Source organism: Nilaparvata lugens, chromosome 6 (genome assembly GCF_014356525.2).
Source record: "Nilaparvata lugens isolate BPH chromosome 6, ASM1435652v1, whole genome shotgun sequence".
Taxonomy (NCBI): Eukaryota; Metazoa; Arthropoda; class Insecta; order Hemiptera; family Delphacidae; genus Nilaparvata; species Nilaparvata lugens.
Window position 1 is genome coordinate 22,041,153 of NC_052509.1, and position 17,903 is coordinate 22,059,055.

The window sequence follows — 17,903 nt, forward strand, 5'->3', positions numbered from 1 at the left end:
GAAATTTTATAGGAATAGAATAGTGTTTTATGATTGACTCTATACGTCAAAAGCAATTGATGCTTAAACATTTTCTAAGAAAACCCAATTTTAAGACTACATCTCTTCTTATTCTTATCCCCTCCATTATAATTTTTAACTGGATACAAGAGAAAACTTCAATAAAATTCTCCGTCCAAAAATTTGACCGTTAATTAATATTTTTGATAACATATTCACTAGAGTTACAGAATGATGAGGATTTCAACAGTTATAGAGGAATATGGGGTACGCGACAGGATCCCGTTTAAAGTGAACAATTATATTTTATTAAGCAAGGAATTATATTTTCCAATATTATCATAATGAATCTCCTCAATTCACATGAGATATTTTGTTAATTAACCATCATACATTGTTGAAAGACGATCTGGCAACAGAGCAAAGAGAGAAAGAGATGGCGCTATCCGCTTTGTTGAATGATAGACAAGGATGGCAATATCATTGCTAATACTACCATTTTAATGTGGACCTTTCCAATAACTTAAAATCGTCTGATATTTTTGTTCGAGCAATTCCAGGTTATCTTTCATAATCTCTGGTGATATAATCACAATAATGCACACAAAAGTGAGCAAGGGAATCAAATTCTCTCTTTGAAATTTGTCCAAAAAATTATAGTTATCAGGAGTAAAGTTTTGAAAAATATCAAGTGAACAAACCAATTTTGGTCTTTCGGTTGGATTTGAATGCACTGAACTCTATACTAACTGGAATAGACTAGCAACACAAAGAAAGTGAGGCAGCTGGTAAAGATAGGCAACCCGCATTGCTGTGGGATTCGTTATTTTGTAACACATTGGCTCTTATGGAATAATGCATTGCACAGTTTCAATTTCTATTTTATTTCTATATTGTATGTCTTATTCCATGGAAGTGTTATTTTTCCTTTATCAAGCAGTTCATTGTTAACTTTTTGAGAGCAAAAATAATGAAATAGGTTGAATATGAATAGAGAAAAGATTTTTTCATTTGTGACTGCAGTAGTTTTAGTATTGTCAACTTTTCACAAGCAAGGGAATAACTTTGGGCCAGATTTCAGAGAAGCGTATCATTTATTTAACAAGGACAAATATAAACTGTCATGAAATGATTGGGAATGAAAAAACAGGCTCATAGTCCTTATTATTCCAATCCTGAGTTTTGTTCTTACACAGTCCAAAGGAGGGCTGTGTTTAATTGAAACTATTAAACACAGTCTTATGTTTATTTTGATAGGATATACTATTGTTTATTGGATTATATGATTTATTGTAAAAGGAAAGATTTATTGTTTAAGAAAATATCTCAATTTAATTATATAGGCCTGCTTACAGCAGGCTATGAATGTAGAATTATGTAGGTGTGCATTGGTGTAATTTCAAATCATGTAAGAGTGGGAGTTCCAGAAATGGAGCAAATAACGAGGAAACATTTTATTATATTATTAAGTATATGACTATGATGAGCAAACAGTAAAATATGTTACAAGACTAGAGTAAAATGGACAATTTGAAATTAAAAGGTTTCAAAAATTAATTACAATTCAGCTGATAACAATCTCATATTTTTAAAATAAAAGTAGGTAAATAAAATGAATTATGTGGACTCATGATAATTCAATAACACAGGATTATTGAATATGTAATGATAGCAATATACTAGGTATTCTGATAACATTTCAAATCTTGTATGTGTGGAAGTTTCAGAAATGATGCGAAATCTATGAAGAAACATTTATATTAATTGTATTATAATAATTATGGCCATATGATAAGCAAACAGTAAAATAAGCTAAATAATTATTATAAATATTGTAAATTGAACGATTATTTATTTGAAACGGAAAGGTTTCAAAAATTAATCACAATTCAGCTGCAATATCAATATTATATTGTTCAAAATAAAAGTAGGAACATAAATAAAGGTACAGGTAGGTATATAAAATAAAAGTAGTCACATAAATTATGTCATCTCATGATGATAACACAGAATTATTAATCATTTGTATTTATTCTTTTTTGAATAAGGATTAATTTGTTCTTCAACTATGTTTCTTCATTTTAGATGCTATAAAGTAGGCCTAAATTTTCAATGAGCATAGAAACTATCACCGTATACTAGGAATATAACCAAATTTGTTGTTTTATTTTTGGTCAAATAAACTGATCAATATAGAAAAAAGTATTGAAAATTAATGTAAAACAAAAATGTTTCTTTAAATTAATTAATAGACTAAAAATGTTTGACTTTCATGTGAAATGGTATTTCATTTCCTTCAACATGCCCATTCTTGTATCCTAATGCAACACAATACATCACCATTTCTCGGTCGTATTTTTATTCAATTCTACGCATTTTATGACAAATACATCACAATATTTAAGAGAAAAGGTTGTGATCTAATACTGATAGCCTTAATACTCATTCAAATCCGTTTTTCAACTTTAAAAATGAAAAATCGTACTCAAGAGCTGCAACAACCCGCTTAAATGTATGAGTACGAGAGAGAAGGGAATCCCACACGGTAGTCCTGTCTCACTCACTCCGCCTTACACACTTTTGGATGTAGCCTAGCATTGTACAGCCCGTTCCAGTTAGTATAGAGTTCACTGTTTGAATGAGCCATACATGTTGGCCAACCAAGCCACTAATAATATTCGTTAAATTAGTTTCAGTCTAAATTATTGATATGATTGTGGTGTTGGTACTTCTGGGCATCTTCTTCTATGATCTTGGGTGTTTTGGTGGGTTGGGTCTTTACTGTTTATTTCTAGATTTTATCAAGAAAAAATAAATTATTTTACCAATTTGATAATTAAATTTAGCATTTGTGATGTGAACTTCCAATTTTGTCATCGATTTCCTAATCCAGTATTATGACTGTAAGTACTAAGTTCTATGCATATTTTACGTTTTTGAATATTGGTTCTTGGTTAACGTCTTGGAGTTCTAGGATAAACATCCAATTTTTGTTTTGTTTTGTACAATATCGAATTTTGTTTCACCAATGTCAACCGCCTATCTATTTCTGTGTTGACCAGTCCTTAATTGAATTTTAATTATTTTCTTTTATCTTTTCACTGTCAGAGATTTGTAGTTTGTAATCATCGATCCTCTTTTATTTACAGTTCTTTATTATGCTTTCCATTTAACAAATGTTGACAGTTGAAGAGAATCAACTAGTATTATTTATGTGCAGGAGTAACTTAAATGCGTCTTTTGAATAATTTTTCACATTTGATAATTTTTTAAAAATAAATAATACTATTTTAATTGAAATTACACAACGCAGGTTTCTGTCTACTGAGGTATCCTCTCAAGAAACACTCATTTGTTCAATTCATTGTTATTACTGTACAGTTTAATTGTTATTACTGTATTATTTAAACTAGCCTGTTAAGTACCGGTATGAATTTTTCTTTATTTCATAGCCTAACTTGTTCTTTTCAAGTTGAGTAGCTACACAATAAACCACACTCAATTGAAATAAAATATTAATCATCATGTTCCCTTTTTACTATCATTAAACTCCATCTAGGCCTATATATGTTTATCAAGTTATAGGCCTAAGTATTTAATTTTTTTCTTTAATTATTTACAGTTAAATGTCCAGCAGCAAAAATTTGTTGTTTTTGTGAATGCTGACATAAAAGCAGCGCTACCACCGAACATAGTAGCCATACTGTTTTTAATAGAAAATATATTCTTAAATTCATCATTTATACCACCAAGAAGATATCATATTTTCGTGGGTTGAACGCATTAACATAAAACAATATTATATGAATTTTTTACCATAGATTTTTAAAAAGTTATTTATATTTATTTATTAAAAACACACAAAACAATATTACAAAGATTTACGAAACAAATAAAATTTTACAAATATAAAAAACCATGAGCTTAGTGTTTGGGTGTGTTGGAGAAGAGAAGAAAAAAAAAGAGAGGAAGATACCTAGCCAACTATGGTTTCCCATGTAATAGGCAGGCAAAGAAGAGAAGAGAAGTAATGAGGAAAAAAGGAAGGGAGAAATGGGGGGAAGGAAGAAAACAGAGGAATATGTACTCAAAATAAAGGTAATCCAGTCCACTGAAAAATGAAAAACTAATGAAAAAAAATGCTGGAGCAGAAATCCCGAGTCATATATCTAAATGGTAGAAGAAATTACTGTATGTCCAGTTTTTTTTTTATCCAGTTTCATTTTTCCGCTGATCTTATTGTCCATGAGAAAGTGATTTGGAATGAGGTTTATTATTTTAGTACAAATGTAAATTAATTGCCTCCTTATACATTCAATATTAGTGTTATAGCCTAGGTTACATATTTGTTAGCAGTGGCCCTTAGATTATAATAATTAAGAGTAGAGTTTATTGTGAGAGGAAAATCGGATCTATATTTTATTAAGTACTCAATTACGGTTTTTATGTATAATTGACGTATAGTCATGACCTCAAAATCACTAAAAACCATATCCGTTGGATAGAGCCTGGGTTTGCTTAATATAGTTTTAATTATCAGTTTTTGTGCTACAAATAATTCAGCAATATGACAGTTGAAACAGCCTCCCCAAACAACTATGCCATACTGCAGAATTGACTTGACTAGAGCATGATACATCATTTTCTGGTGGTTCTTATTAAGAATTCTGTTAACTTGATGAAATTTAAAAGATAAATATCTAATTTTTCTACATATGTATTTAATATGAACATCCCAATTAAGGTTTTCATCAATTATAATTCCCAAATACTTAGTATTATAACATAAGAGCAGAAATAGCAAACATTTTCAACAATGTCACACCTTCGATATTGGATATCTCGAAAACTATGGAATATAATACAGTATAAAAAAGGTTAGAGATTAGGAAATTATGTATGCTTCAATTTTGTATAGAACAGTCATGTTCGTAAAATGCATAGTTTTCGAGTTGTATGCGAGAAACCAAAATATGGTACATTTGATCCACCCCCACCCCCATAGTACAGCTATGCATAGGTGGGTAGGGGTGGGGGCTTATTATATGTTTACCTCCTAAACAGAACTGCCGGGTAAAAACTTGTCTTACAAACTTTTCTCTCTATAACATTTCCTTGACTGGACTAATAACCTTTTGCACTGTACAGGTTTTCCAGTACATTACAATTTGACAGCAATAAACTTGGCACATTAGTATCACATCCTTAACTCTAAAATTACTAGATAGATATACATTGCTGTTTAGTCCTGGTATTTGCAAGAAGATGGAATTATCATTGTAGATTCTTTCCATCATAAAGTAAGATCTATAAAATAAGCATACCCTTATTCGAATTTGTCGATGGATTGAATATAAAAATTTTGCTATAATTCAATTGAAATAAACATTCTTTCTCAATTGCAAATTAATATTTATACATTTCGAGTAGTTAGTACAGGTCACAACTTCAGTTGCATAGATCAGCGGTTGCAGGTGTTTCTATTTTTAGATTATTGACTCGACCTGCATTCTATATCCATCCGAATTGTTTTAGTCAATTTATCATTAATGCCTCATTCCTGTCAATTTTTTGACCTGATCTGACTTCAAATGTTACACCAGTTATAAATTATTATATATATACAGTATTGTATCAGTTGTTTGGATTAAGCACAGACTCTTTGAAAATATTTCTACTACGATATGTAGCTGAATAGTATAATAAAAATGTATAATAGGCCTACATTGTACGATATCCATTCAATAATCAAAAATAATGTTTGTGATTGATTTCCATCACCTTTTATAACCAATGTATACTCTTCTAAAAAAACCATCAATAAAATGATTCACATTTTTCTAATAACTTCACTACTCATCAAGCTTATCTGTAGCAAATAATCTCTCACGCTTTCTAATACATTTTTTCCAGCTACAAAATGTGGATATAGCAGAAGATCCATTGAATCCTATCCCCGATAACACTTCTAACAAGATGTCTCTGAGTGCTAGTGCAGAAAATGTAGCCGCTGATAACCAGGTATTGGATTGCTCTGGCCAATTAACTGTTCATACTGTATTTTTTAAGTGTTATTGTAATACTTGGGTGAGATTTAATAACCAATAATCTGCAATAACACTATTTTAATGAAAGCAATCAATTCTGTGTACGGTGTTTATTGATTTATTCGATATCATGTTATCATTACATAATGTAATTTGAAACTTTCTGCATCCGCAGTATTTTAAAATTAAAGTTTTAACATTTCAAAAGTATTTATAAGGTATTTTCCTTTGGTTTTCTTTTTAAAAACACTTTGTGTTTCGACTCATTAGGTCATGTTCAAATTAGGCTACTAGTTCAATTAAAAAACTGAGTAGCCCTGAAAAAATTGCATGAAAACTGATGATGTTTCAATTGGTTGAATCTTTAGTTTCGTGTAAATAAGTTGATCCAAGTTAAACAGGGCATTTTATTGTGTTATCATTTCAATCAATTCGTGCTGACTAATCTTGAAATGTTAGTTTTTCAGAGATCGTTACTTGCAGGCATAAAGTCAAATAATTTGCAATGTTCATCAATTTTATTGTAGTTGTAAACAAGATTACAAAATTAATATTGTATCATATAAATTCTACAGTAGCTCAATCAAAATGAAGATAAAATTTCAAGCTGATTACTGTCCATTATTACTGTCTTGGCCGAGTGAGGGTGTAAGAATGGCACAGTATTAGATATTACCAGTGTCACACGAAAAATTACTACTAGGACTATCAGCTTGAGTTAACATTGAAAATTGGAACACAAACACCCTATACCATGGGATATCTTGTTATGCTATCTTTTCAATGCTAATATAATGTTTGTGGTGTAGAGTTGCGGGGGCAGTGGAGGCGGTGACGGAGGCGGCAGCATGTGCCTGGAGCTGGCGCTGGAGGGAGAGCGCCTGTGCAAGGCGGGAGACTGCCGCGCAGGCGTGGCATTCTTCCAGGCGGCCATACAGGCGGGGACAGATGACCTGCGTATACTCAGCGCCATCTACAGTCAGCTGGGAAATGCCTACTTCTACCTAGGCGACTACGCCAAGGCCATGCAGTATCACAAACACGACTTGACGCTCGCCAGGTCAGTTACAATATTCAACAAACATTGCTTATCAGTGCTTCAGTAGTTGCGATGCAGTTTTCACATTTTAGTGATAGTCGTGAAAGTGATGTGTAACACGTTATTTAGGCTATATTAGTTTATGTAAATAGTATGAACTTTAGTGTTTTAATCTTCATGACATAATCTGTATGTTACAAAGGCTGTTCTTGTAATGGTAAAGAATTAAATTGAATTTAAAGTTGTAATTATATTATTTCTAAAATTATGTAATAAAGTTCGAATCATTAGTTTTGCTGGGATATAGGCCTAGCAGCCTTTAAGCATTGCAGCATTGCCCATGAAGCCTTGTACTGCAAACTAGTACCGCAAAAATTAGTTTTGCGCGGACAATAGTACGAAATCGATTTGAATGGATTCTCATGGCTTTATTCTCACATATTTAATAATTTTTTTATTATTACTGGTAGAAATAAAAAATTTGTAATTATCAATCTATTTTTGTTGAGTAGGAATAATAATCGTATGGCTTTTTATTGGTGGGGGTTCCTGACGGAGTAATGATTATTGTTATTGAGCAATTAGTAATATTGTATCAATTAAAACTTTTTATAATAATTTCACTCATATTTATTTATCATAATCAGATTTTTATTAACTTGAGATTTTTTCAATTAGAGCTAAAGTGACTAAACTGAATCCAATTATTGTATTAATTGTTACAGAACGATGGGAGACAAGTTAGGTGAAGCTAAGTCAAGTGGAAATCTTGGCAATACACTGAAAGTGATGGGGAAATTCGACGAAGCAATGATTTGTTGTAAAAGGCATCTAGAAATTTCGCGAGAATTGAATGACAAGGTGAGAACATGTTTTGATGTATTTTAAAGTTCATCTTATTCAAAGAATAAATCCTATACTATGAGTTTTTCTTCTGATAAGGAAAAATAACGTTTTTCGAGGCATATGTATTTCAACATTTTTGACAACAGCTTACCATTCATTTCAAATCAATTTTTCCTCAAATACTTTTGAACAAATATCGTCTCAAGTTTAGCTTTAGATCATTTGAAACAATCCTATAAGAACCGGTTGAATACTAACCAAATTAACAAGAACTATTGGTAAATATGTTCCAACAATTCAAGTTTCAAAGCTTAAACATTATTTTAAAAATTGTTTATAAAACCATTTTTATCAGTATGTTTTGTTTGTATTTGAGCGATATCTATATTCTGTATTGATTTCTTCTATTCACATTCATTTTCAGACATTTATGTGTTCATTACTTGAGTGCACATGAAATCCATTATGTTCCAATTCTAAACTGTTTTTCCAAAACTTCAAGTTGAAATCGATCAGTGAATATTGTTATTTGTTACAGCTGAGTGAAGGCAGAGCTTTGTATAATCTTGGAAATGTTTACCACGCCAAAGGAAAGCACATCGGCCGAGTGGGCCAGCAAGACCCTGGCGAATTTCCAGAAGACGTCCGCGCCTGTTTACAACAAGCTGTCAAATACTACGAGTATGTAACGAAACTCATCACTGTTTACGATTGTTTATTTAATTTATCTCTTGCTTTGTAAATCACGTAGTAAAACTATATTTACTCAAGTTTTTTCCTGCAGTGTAATAAGTATTAATCTTGCAGTTTTTCCCCGTTCTACATCTAATCAGCAAATTTGAAAGTTTATTTATTCATTCTCAGGAAGGGACATATACGATCAGAAAAGTTGGCTGCTTTCGATAATTTCTACTACGCCAACTCCCAGTTGCACAAAAGTCTATAAAATTTGAACGGTTGGTTTATTGTATTTTTAAATGATGGTTAAACGCCACTAGAGCAGATAAGAGAAGCGGATGATGTCTTTAATCAGCACTTATTTACGCATAAATTTCATAAAATGTTTGTAAAACCGAGTCCAAGTTTTTGTTTTTGAATTAACAGTTTCAGAAAAATTATCTTGTTTATTTTTTCTGTGCGTTCCAGTTCTATTTTTTGTGACTTACAGTATTACCACGGTATTATCATTTAATCATTTTATCTTATGATAAGCATTTTAATTTGTCTGACGGTTTTAAATACATTCAGTTGAAATATGCATACAATTCAATAATAATTATTATTAATTAATTTAATAATTTTAATAATAATAATTATTATTATTGTTGTTTTTAGGTGCTGAAGTTGCACTTTAGAGTTAATTTGAATAGGCTATCCAATTCTAGGATTCCTCAACATTTTTATTAATCTTTCGTTATTACGTAATTAATTGTAACACTTTTGAATAACTAAAGTTTCTTTAGTTATCTCTCGCATTCGAATACTTCCGTAACTGTAAATATTGACAAAGTAACAATAAATTATCGTAAATTGACTGACTGACTTAGTTAATATCGTTAGCTAATAATTATGTTGTCAATATTCATAGTTGTGGAAATCTTTAGAATGTTTGATAACACTGATTGACTCTCACAATTCTTTTTTTATTAATCAACTGATAATGTTCGTTCAATAGTGGCAATTTATAATGTACTGTATTTATTGATACTAAATATTTATTGTTTGTTGTTTTTGTTAGAGAGAATCTGCAGCTAATGCGCGAGTTGAACGATACGGCAGCTCAGGGTCGCGCTTGTGGCAACTTGGGCAACACGTACTATCTTCTCGGCAACTTCCAACAGGCCATACATTATCACCAGGAGAGGCTCAAAATCGCCAGGGAGTTCGGAGACAAGGCAGCTGAACGACGTGCCAATAGTAATCTAGGCAACTCACACATATTCCTCGGCGAATTTGAAACTGCAGCTGAACATTACAAGTAAGCGGATATTTCCATCATTTATTTCTTCAAGTTTCTCCATCGTATTTCAAAAGTAATGTTGAATTGGTGTGTACTATAATATAAATTCAATCCTTACATTGGATGTTACACAGTGAAACTTCACTTCTTGTAATTCTTGATAAATTTGATCTCCTGGGCTTCAGGATTACCTTACATAAGACATTTTACGATCTTTGATAATCGTTAGACCTTTATTTCGTAGTAAATCCTTGTTCAAGTGAGCTGCGAGCTATTTTATTTCATCTTTATCTTTTATATGAAACGAATTCGAATTTCTTGAATGGATATTCTTCAAAGTTCTTCTCTTCTCAAAAAAGAAAAATCGTTTGACGTTATAATTTGCAGTATTATAGCATAGAGAAAAGATAGAATAAGAAGATGTCTCATAGTATAGGGCACTTAATGTTCCAAATTTCAATGTTATGCCAAGCCCATAGTCCATGTAGCTTTTTCGTATAACAATGTGACGCTTTTAGTCCCTCATACACTCACCCAAACTCAAACTCAATCTTGACTCTCACCAGGTCAACACAGTAGTAATCGATTATAATCGGCTTGGCGTAACAGTGAAATATGAAACATAAGCCCTATACCATGAGATATACATTCTTATGCTATATTTCCCTTATGATTATAGCTACTACGAAAATAAAAATAACACCTTTCAAAAGCTTCAAACACCTTTTAAAGGTTTCAAAGCTTTCAGGTTTATGAAACAACTTATGAGTTATTAGTTCTCTCCTCATAAAACAGCAAATTTTTGTGGTGTAATGTACTACATAAGAATACATTTTATCCAACTTTTATTCAAATTTAGTTTACACAGCTTACATCATTTTTTTCAGAATTAAATTCTCTACAATTTTTATTGCGAAAAATTATTTGTTTACTGGTCATTAAAGAAAGTTATTGGGCATCAAACGTAGAAGTCTGTGTTTTTCTACTTGATTTTTTTGCATATTTCAACTTTTTTCTCAAAAACTACTCACACTACAGCTTCCAGACTAGTTTTATTCAGTTTTTCAGATATTTTTCCATATGAATCCAGCATAAGTTTTTCAAAAACTAGTCCCCAAACAATTCAGCATCGGTGTATTTCACCAGAGAAACTGAATTCAGGGAAAAGTTTTGACCTATTTGACACATGAAGCATTTTATTCAGTCCGAGAGTTTCTGGATGACTATTGACAGATTCTCTTCCTGAGATCCAACCATTAATACAAGGTAGTTAATTCAATGTTAGTTGGATTCAACAAGTAGCCCTACCTAAGTTGTTGATAATTAACTTATTCAAGGCCTCCAGTGTGAGTTTTTAGTTTTAGTTCTAGAATTTTTACTTTTATTTGTGATTAATTCATTCATTGACTGTAATTGGTTATATTGATTCTAATTTGTATATTGACATAGCAGAAATTCTCTACATACTGTAAATGTTATGTAAGAATATGAAATTGCTAATAAAGAATTTGAATTTGAAGCTTATGACAGAAATTGAATGCTCATTTGACATAAATATTATGATTATATATTCATAAACGCTTTGTTAGCGAGCTATACAGGGTGAAAGATTTCGCCCGGAATTCAGTTCTTCTGGTGAAATACACCAATGCTAAATTGTTTGGGGACTAGTTTTTAAAACACTTATGCTGGATTAATATGGAAAAATATCTGAAAAACTGAATAAAACTAGTCTGGAATCTGTAGTGTGAGTAGTTTTTGAGAAAAAAGTTGAAATATGCAAAAAATCTAAGTAGAAAAACACAGACTTCTACGTTTGATGCCCAATAACTTTCTTAAATGACCAGTAAACAAATAATTTTTTGCAATAAAAATTGTAGAGAATTTGATTCTGAAAAAAATTATGTAAGCTGTGTAAACTAAATTTAAATAAAAGTTGGATAAAATGTATTCTTATGTAGTACATTAAACCACAAAATTTGCTGTTTTATGAGGAGAGAACTAATAACTCATAGGTTGTAGCTGATTGCAAATAGAACATTGATTTTAAGAACAGCTGATTTATTTTGTTTTAAATAAAAAAATATTTGAAAGAAATTATCAGCTGAAAATTATTTTCAGAAATATTTTAGCTCACTGTTGAACAAAAAAACAAACTGTAAGTTAGGCCTGCTGTAGCCGCGCTGTGTTTTTTGTTTAATCTATTAACCAGTTATTTGTAACCATTTCACTTTGCTTTTGTGTTAAGTGTTAACTTTTTAAAAAATGGCAGGTAATTTTAGACATTATTCATACTCCGAATTAGCTGACATGCATTTAATGTATGGAATGGGACTATGGGACACTACTGTAATAGTACTGAAGCAAGACGTTTGTATCAAGAGAACTTTCCTAACCGAGTATGTCCAAGTTCAAGGTTTTTTGCCACTATTCATCAACGTCTGTCTGAGACAGATTCTTTGATATCCAAAGAGCACATTTATGCAGGCAGACCCCGATCTACTAAGACTGTTGAGTTAGAAGAACAAGTTCTTAATGAAATTTATGAACATCCCGAGAAGAACACGAGAGAGTGCAGTTTAATGTCAATCAATCTATTATTCGAATACTAAAAGAGCAACAATTACATCCATACCACCTCCAGAAAGTTCATACTCTATTGCCACAAGACTGTATTCCCCGTGCTGGTATTTGCCGATGGTTTTTAGTAAAACTTGTTTACCCAAACTTTTTAACAACCGTTTTATTTACCGACGAGGCACACTTTACAAGAACAGCTATCGTTAACGTCCACAACTAACATATTTGGGCAGCTGAGAATCCTCATGCCATCAATCCCAATCTTCCACAACATCAGTTTTCAGTAAACATTTGGGCAGGAATCATAGGAGATCATCTACTACTAGTCTTTTGGTATAAGTTTAATGTCATTTAGATATGCTACTTTCATATAAAAAAACTTTTCATAAAAAACCGAATATTTTATTTGCAATCAGCTACAACTTATGAGTTATTAGTTCTCTCCTCATAAAACAGCAAATTTTTGTGGTGTAATGTACTACATAAGAATACATTTTATCCAACTTTTATTCAAATTTAGTTTACACAGCTTACATCATTTTTTTCAGAATTAAATTCTCTACAATTTTTATTGCGAAAAATTATTTGTTTACTGGTCATTAAAGAAAGTTATTGGGCATCAAACGTAGAAGTCTGTGTTTTTCTACTTGATTTTTTTTGCATATTTCAACTTTTTTCTCAAAAACTACTCACACTACAGCTTCCAGACTAGTTTTATTCAGTTTTTCAGATATTTTTCCATATGAATCCAGCATAAGTTTTTCAAAAACTAGTCCCCAAACAATTCAGCATCGGTGTATTTCACCAGAGGAACTGAATTCCGGGCGAAATCTTTCACCCTGTATAGCTCGCTAATGAAGCAAGCGTTTATGGATATATGTTTATAAGAACTTTTTTTCTTATTTTTACCTCTACTATCACGTATTAAATTATTCTACCATAATTATGAATCACCCTGTATAATGATTATTTCTTGATTAGTCATTTTTTTATATTTTATTTATAATGTAAGGAAAAATGGAGAAATATACAATTGCAATCTTAATAAAATAAGCTTTCACTAAATTAATTATTATTTTCTTTTTTAGGAGAACGCTAACTCTTGCTCAAGAGCTGGGAGACCGTGCCGTTGAAGCACAAGCCTGCTATAGTCTTGGTAACACGTACACGTTATTGAGGGATTATCCGATAGCTATTGAGTACCACTTGAGGCATATGATAATAGCACAGCAACTATTGGATAGAGTCGGTGAAGGTAAGTTGACAATGTTCATAAAAAGTCAATTAATTACTTTGTAATTTACATTATCAACTAAGCTTTGATAAAGTATTGATTAATTTATGACTATTTCTATAATACATTTCACTATTACCAATCAAAAATCAATTTGTAAAATAGTTGGATTTATTACCTGGATACTCGTTAGCAACGATTTTAAGCCTGATGGAATTTATTATTGTCAAGTGGACGTTCGGTTCTATGCGTTTTATATTCGGTGCGGAATTGAAACCGAATCACCGTTTCACACTTATCGGAATTTGCCGAAAACGAACCGAACCGAATGTGTGTGGAACTAGCCTTACTCAACTCAAGTCATGATCTAATACTGTAGCATACCTATTACCATAGAGAAAAAATATTAGTTGTATTTCTCATCTCCTGATCTCAGTGGTTGAGTGTCGCCGTAATTATGTCTATAAATTAGAGATTTTTGTATTTTTCTTGTAGGAAGAGCATGCTGGAGCTTAGGAAACGCCCACTCTGCGATGGGAAATCATGAAAAGGCGTTATACTTTGCCATGAAACATTTAGAAATCTCCAAAGAGGTAAGGCCATTCTGTTAACTTTCTTACGTTTACTTACAATTTACATTGTCATTATCTGAAAGAGTCTGATTCTGAAAGAGTTGAAAATTATAGACCCATTAGTATTCTAAATGTAATAAGTAAAATTTTTGAAAGAGTAGTTTTAAATAGACTATTGATGCACCTGGAAGAAATTAATTTCATATGTGATGAACAGCATGGGTTCCAGAAAGGCAAATCTACTAAGACTGCAATAGTATCCCTTGTTGAAAGACTAATAGATATAATAGATTCAGGTGAGAAGGCAGCCGCAATATTTCTTGATTTATCCAAAGCTTTTGATTGTGTGAACCATAGAATATTATTGGAAATACTAAAAACTGTAGGTGTGAATGGTATAGAACTAAAATGGTTTGAATCATATCTCATAGGTAGAAACCAGTGTGTTGAGCTTACCAAGGTGGATGGAATGAAATAGTAAAATTAAATCTCAAAAACTGGAGGTCCAGGCTGGAGTACCTCAAGGCTCAATTCTGGGTCCCTTACTGTTTCTGTTGTATGTGAACGCTAACTCTTGCTCAAGAGCTGGGAGACCGTGCCGTTGAAGCACAAGCCTGCTATAGTCTTGGTAACACGTACACGTTATTGAGGGATTATCCGATAGCTATTGAGTACCACTTGAGGCATATGATAATAGCACAGCAACTATTGGATAGAGTCGGTGAAGGTAAGTTGACAATGTTCATAAAAAGTCAATTAATTACTTTGTAAATATTTACATTATCAACTAAGCATGATTTTGATAAAGTATTGATTAATTTATGACTATTTCTATAATACATTTCACTATTACCAATCAAAAATCAATTTGTAAAATAGTTGGATTTATTACCTGGATACTCGTTAGCAACGATTTTAAGCCTGATGGAATTTATTATTGTCAAGTGGACGTTCGGTTCTATGCGGTTTATATTCGTTGCGGAATTGAAACCGAATCACCGTTTCACACTTATCGGAATTTGCCGAAAACGAACCGAACCAAATGTGTGTGGAACTAGCCTTACTCAACTCAAGTCATGATCTAATACTGTAGCATACCTATTACCATAGAGAAAAAATATTAGTTGTATCTCTCATCTCCTGATATCAGTGGTTGAGTGTCGCCGTAATTATGTCTATAAAGTAGAGATTTTTGTATTTTTCTTGTAGGAAGAGCATGCTGGAGCTTAGGAAACGCCCACTCTGCGATGGGAAATCATGAAAAGGCGTTATACTTTGCCATGAAACATTTAGAAATCTCCAAAGAGGTAAGGCCATTCTGTTAACTTTCTTACGTTTACTTACAATTTACATTGTCATTATCTTTTCTTTTTAAATAGTACTTCATCAATTGTTGTATTGGATTTATTTTTCTTAACCAAGTATTAGTGATGTGAGCTAAAGATAGATTCAGTTCAACAATTTGTGATTGGTTGAGGAGAACTAAAAGGTACATGTTCTTCTTGAAGTTTTCACTATTGATTTCTAGTCAAGTTCATTGAAATTGCCAGTATTATGTTTTGATACTGAAATTATCTATAACGAGCAAGTGTTACCCGTGCTCCGCCCGCAAGTGTCAGTTAAAAGCACAAATAGATTGAATTTAGTTATAGTTCCATGCTGATATTAAAAGTATTAACAACTTCTGTAATAATTTATAATAGAAAATCATTTGATTGGGCTTTCATCTTACGTTTCACAAACTAAATAAATTAGTTTTAATTATTGAAATTATAATTAATTGGTTAAAAAAATGAAAATAGGCCTATAACCCTCCTCTGTAAATTAGAAATCTTTAAGGAAAATGCCAAATGAATTAGTTCATAAGTGATGGTGCGTCAATCGTGTATTTCGTATCCCGTACAGGTATAAACCAATTCCATCTTCTATAATATTATACTAATAAATAGCATAGATTAGTGTGTAGCACTTTATGCGCTCTTGCAGGACAACTGGTAGAAAATACTGTCATTGAGGTGAAACGTAACGTTAGTGACTGAATGTTGCAGCTAGGCGACCCGATGGGTCAAGCGACGGCGCAGATGAACGTGTCCGACCTGCGCAAAGCACTGGGCATGCCTGGCGACCAGCTGTCACCCGACAGCCAACAGCTGATGGCCTCCTTCTGCCACCCCTCCCCCGCGCCCACCCTGCGTCGATACCGGGTGAGAAGGCAAAGCATGGAACAGCTCGACCTCATTAAGGTAGTCTAGTGCCCTAGCCACTCCTTACCCGACTTAATTATTCACTAACTACAACATATCATTCTACAATCAGGTATTTACTTGGATCATTTTGAATATCCTGCTTCAAGCTGTGTTGATTGTCAAGCTAGTTTAGTGCCCTCTCCTCTTAACAACGAATAGCATTCTCATCCTACTACTCCAATGTATAGTCCACATGGAGGCCCAGTAAGCTGGCGAAGCCTGGTAAAGGTTGGGTATTGAAAGGTAATTTTAATTGAAATTCCAGCGTTGGCGAACCACCCAACACACTGGCGCTGGTCCACATTGGCCTTCATTGGGCCAACATGTGGCTGCGGCATGATACTCTCTTACCAATCTTGTATTTATTTTCAAACACGCTTATTCAACTACGTATTTTAAACTCAACTACTTATTTTAAAAACATTAACTACTTATTTCAAACAAATCATCCACTCGAATTCAAACTCGCATCTTACTACTTTAATACCTCCATGTATTTTCTGATTCGAAGATTCTGTTTCATCAGAAGCTTTAAGCTGAAACAGACTAGAATTTATACATAATTCCACCTGCAGCTCAGTGACCTATCCTGTTAACAACCTATTCTTATCTCACAACCCAACAAAATATTCATCTAGAAACCCTTTCCCCTTGGAATCTCGTGGAAGTGTTGAACATTACTCTTTGGAACCTCGCTTGTTCTATGTTCTGTTTGAAATCTGCTTCAAGCTGTGTTAATGAGCTAAAATAATATAGAATATCGGGGCACCGAGCTTCGATCGTTATTTATTTATTGTCTTTTGATAAACCAAACACAATTCTTTAAAATGATTGGGGAAGTACTAACAGCACAGCCCAAAACTGTTTCTTTCCCGAATTTTGATTTATACACTATAAATAGTCCAGAAAGTAGGTTATGTTCCACACACTTGAATTCAGGTTCAATTTTCTGTTCAAACATTTGAAAACAAAAAAATATAATTTAGATTATATACAAACCAAATTAAATAACAAAATAACACTCACTAATCACTTGAAATTGTCAAATAATGATCAACTTTGACAATTATGTTATACTCTATCTAGTTTAGGAGGATTGTCATGTCATGTCAACAAATCAGATTATGTTGATCAAATCGATTAAATTATCTATCTAGATAAAATTTCTCGCTGATTGATTATGATTACACAGCTGGAAATAATTCTGTCTCCCTCCGATTACACAGGCACACGCATCTTCTGTTATCGAGAGACTACGAAATTATCATGTGTTTTCCAAGGATGAATTATCCTTTTAATGTCGTTCAGCGAGTTTTCCAAAGAATGAGACCTAGTGCAATCGAGTCTTTATATCATAATCCTACTATGTTCCAAATTTC

The 17,903-nt window shown here is 32.4% G+C and overlaps 1 protein-coding gene across 3 annotated transcripts in view; it reads left to right on the forward strand.

Moving 5' to 3' along the window:
- Positions 1-2,726: 2,726 nt before the first annotated feature.
- LOC111049936 (G-protein-signaling modulator 2) overlaps positions 2,727-17,903 on the forward strand; it is a 28,686-nt gene continuing 13,509 nt past the window's right edge. Inside the window, exons 1-9 of one of the 3 annotated variants that reach the window (XM_039430439.1) lie at positions 2,727-2,903; positions 5,914-6,021; positions 6,857-7,107; positions 7,812-7,947; positions 8,471-8,613; positions 9,671-9,910; positions 13,561-13,727; positions 14,202-14,299; positions 16,327-16,521. In XM_039430439.1, coding sequence (XP_039286373.1) covers positions 2,898-2,903; positions 5,914-6,021; positions 6,857-7,107; positions 7,812-7,947; positions 8,471-8,613; positions 9,671-9,910; positions 13,561-13,727; positions 14,202-14,299; positions 16,327-16,521 — 1,344 coding nt within the window. In that variant the 5' untranslated portion in view covers positions 2,727-2,897. The remainder of the gene's footprint in view (positions 2,904-5,913; positions 6,022-6,856; positions 7,108-7,811; positions 7,948-8,470; positions 8,614-9,670; positions 9,911-13,560; positions 13,728-14,201; positions 14,300-16,326; positions 16,522-17,903) is intronic. The other 2 variants (XM_039430440.1, XM_039430441.1) reach the window with 2 other exon arrangements.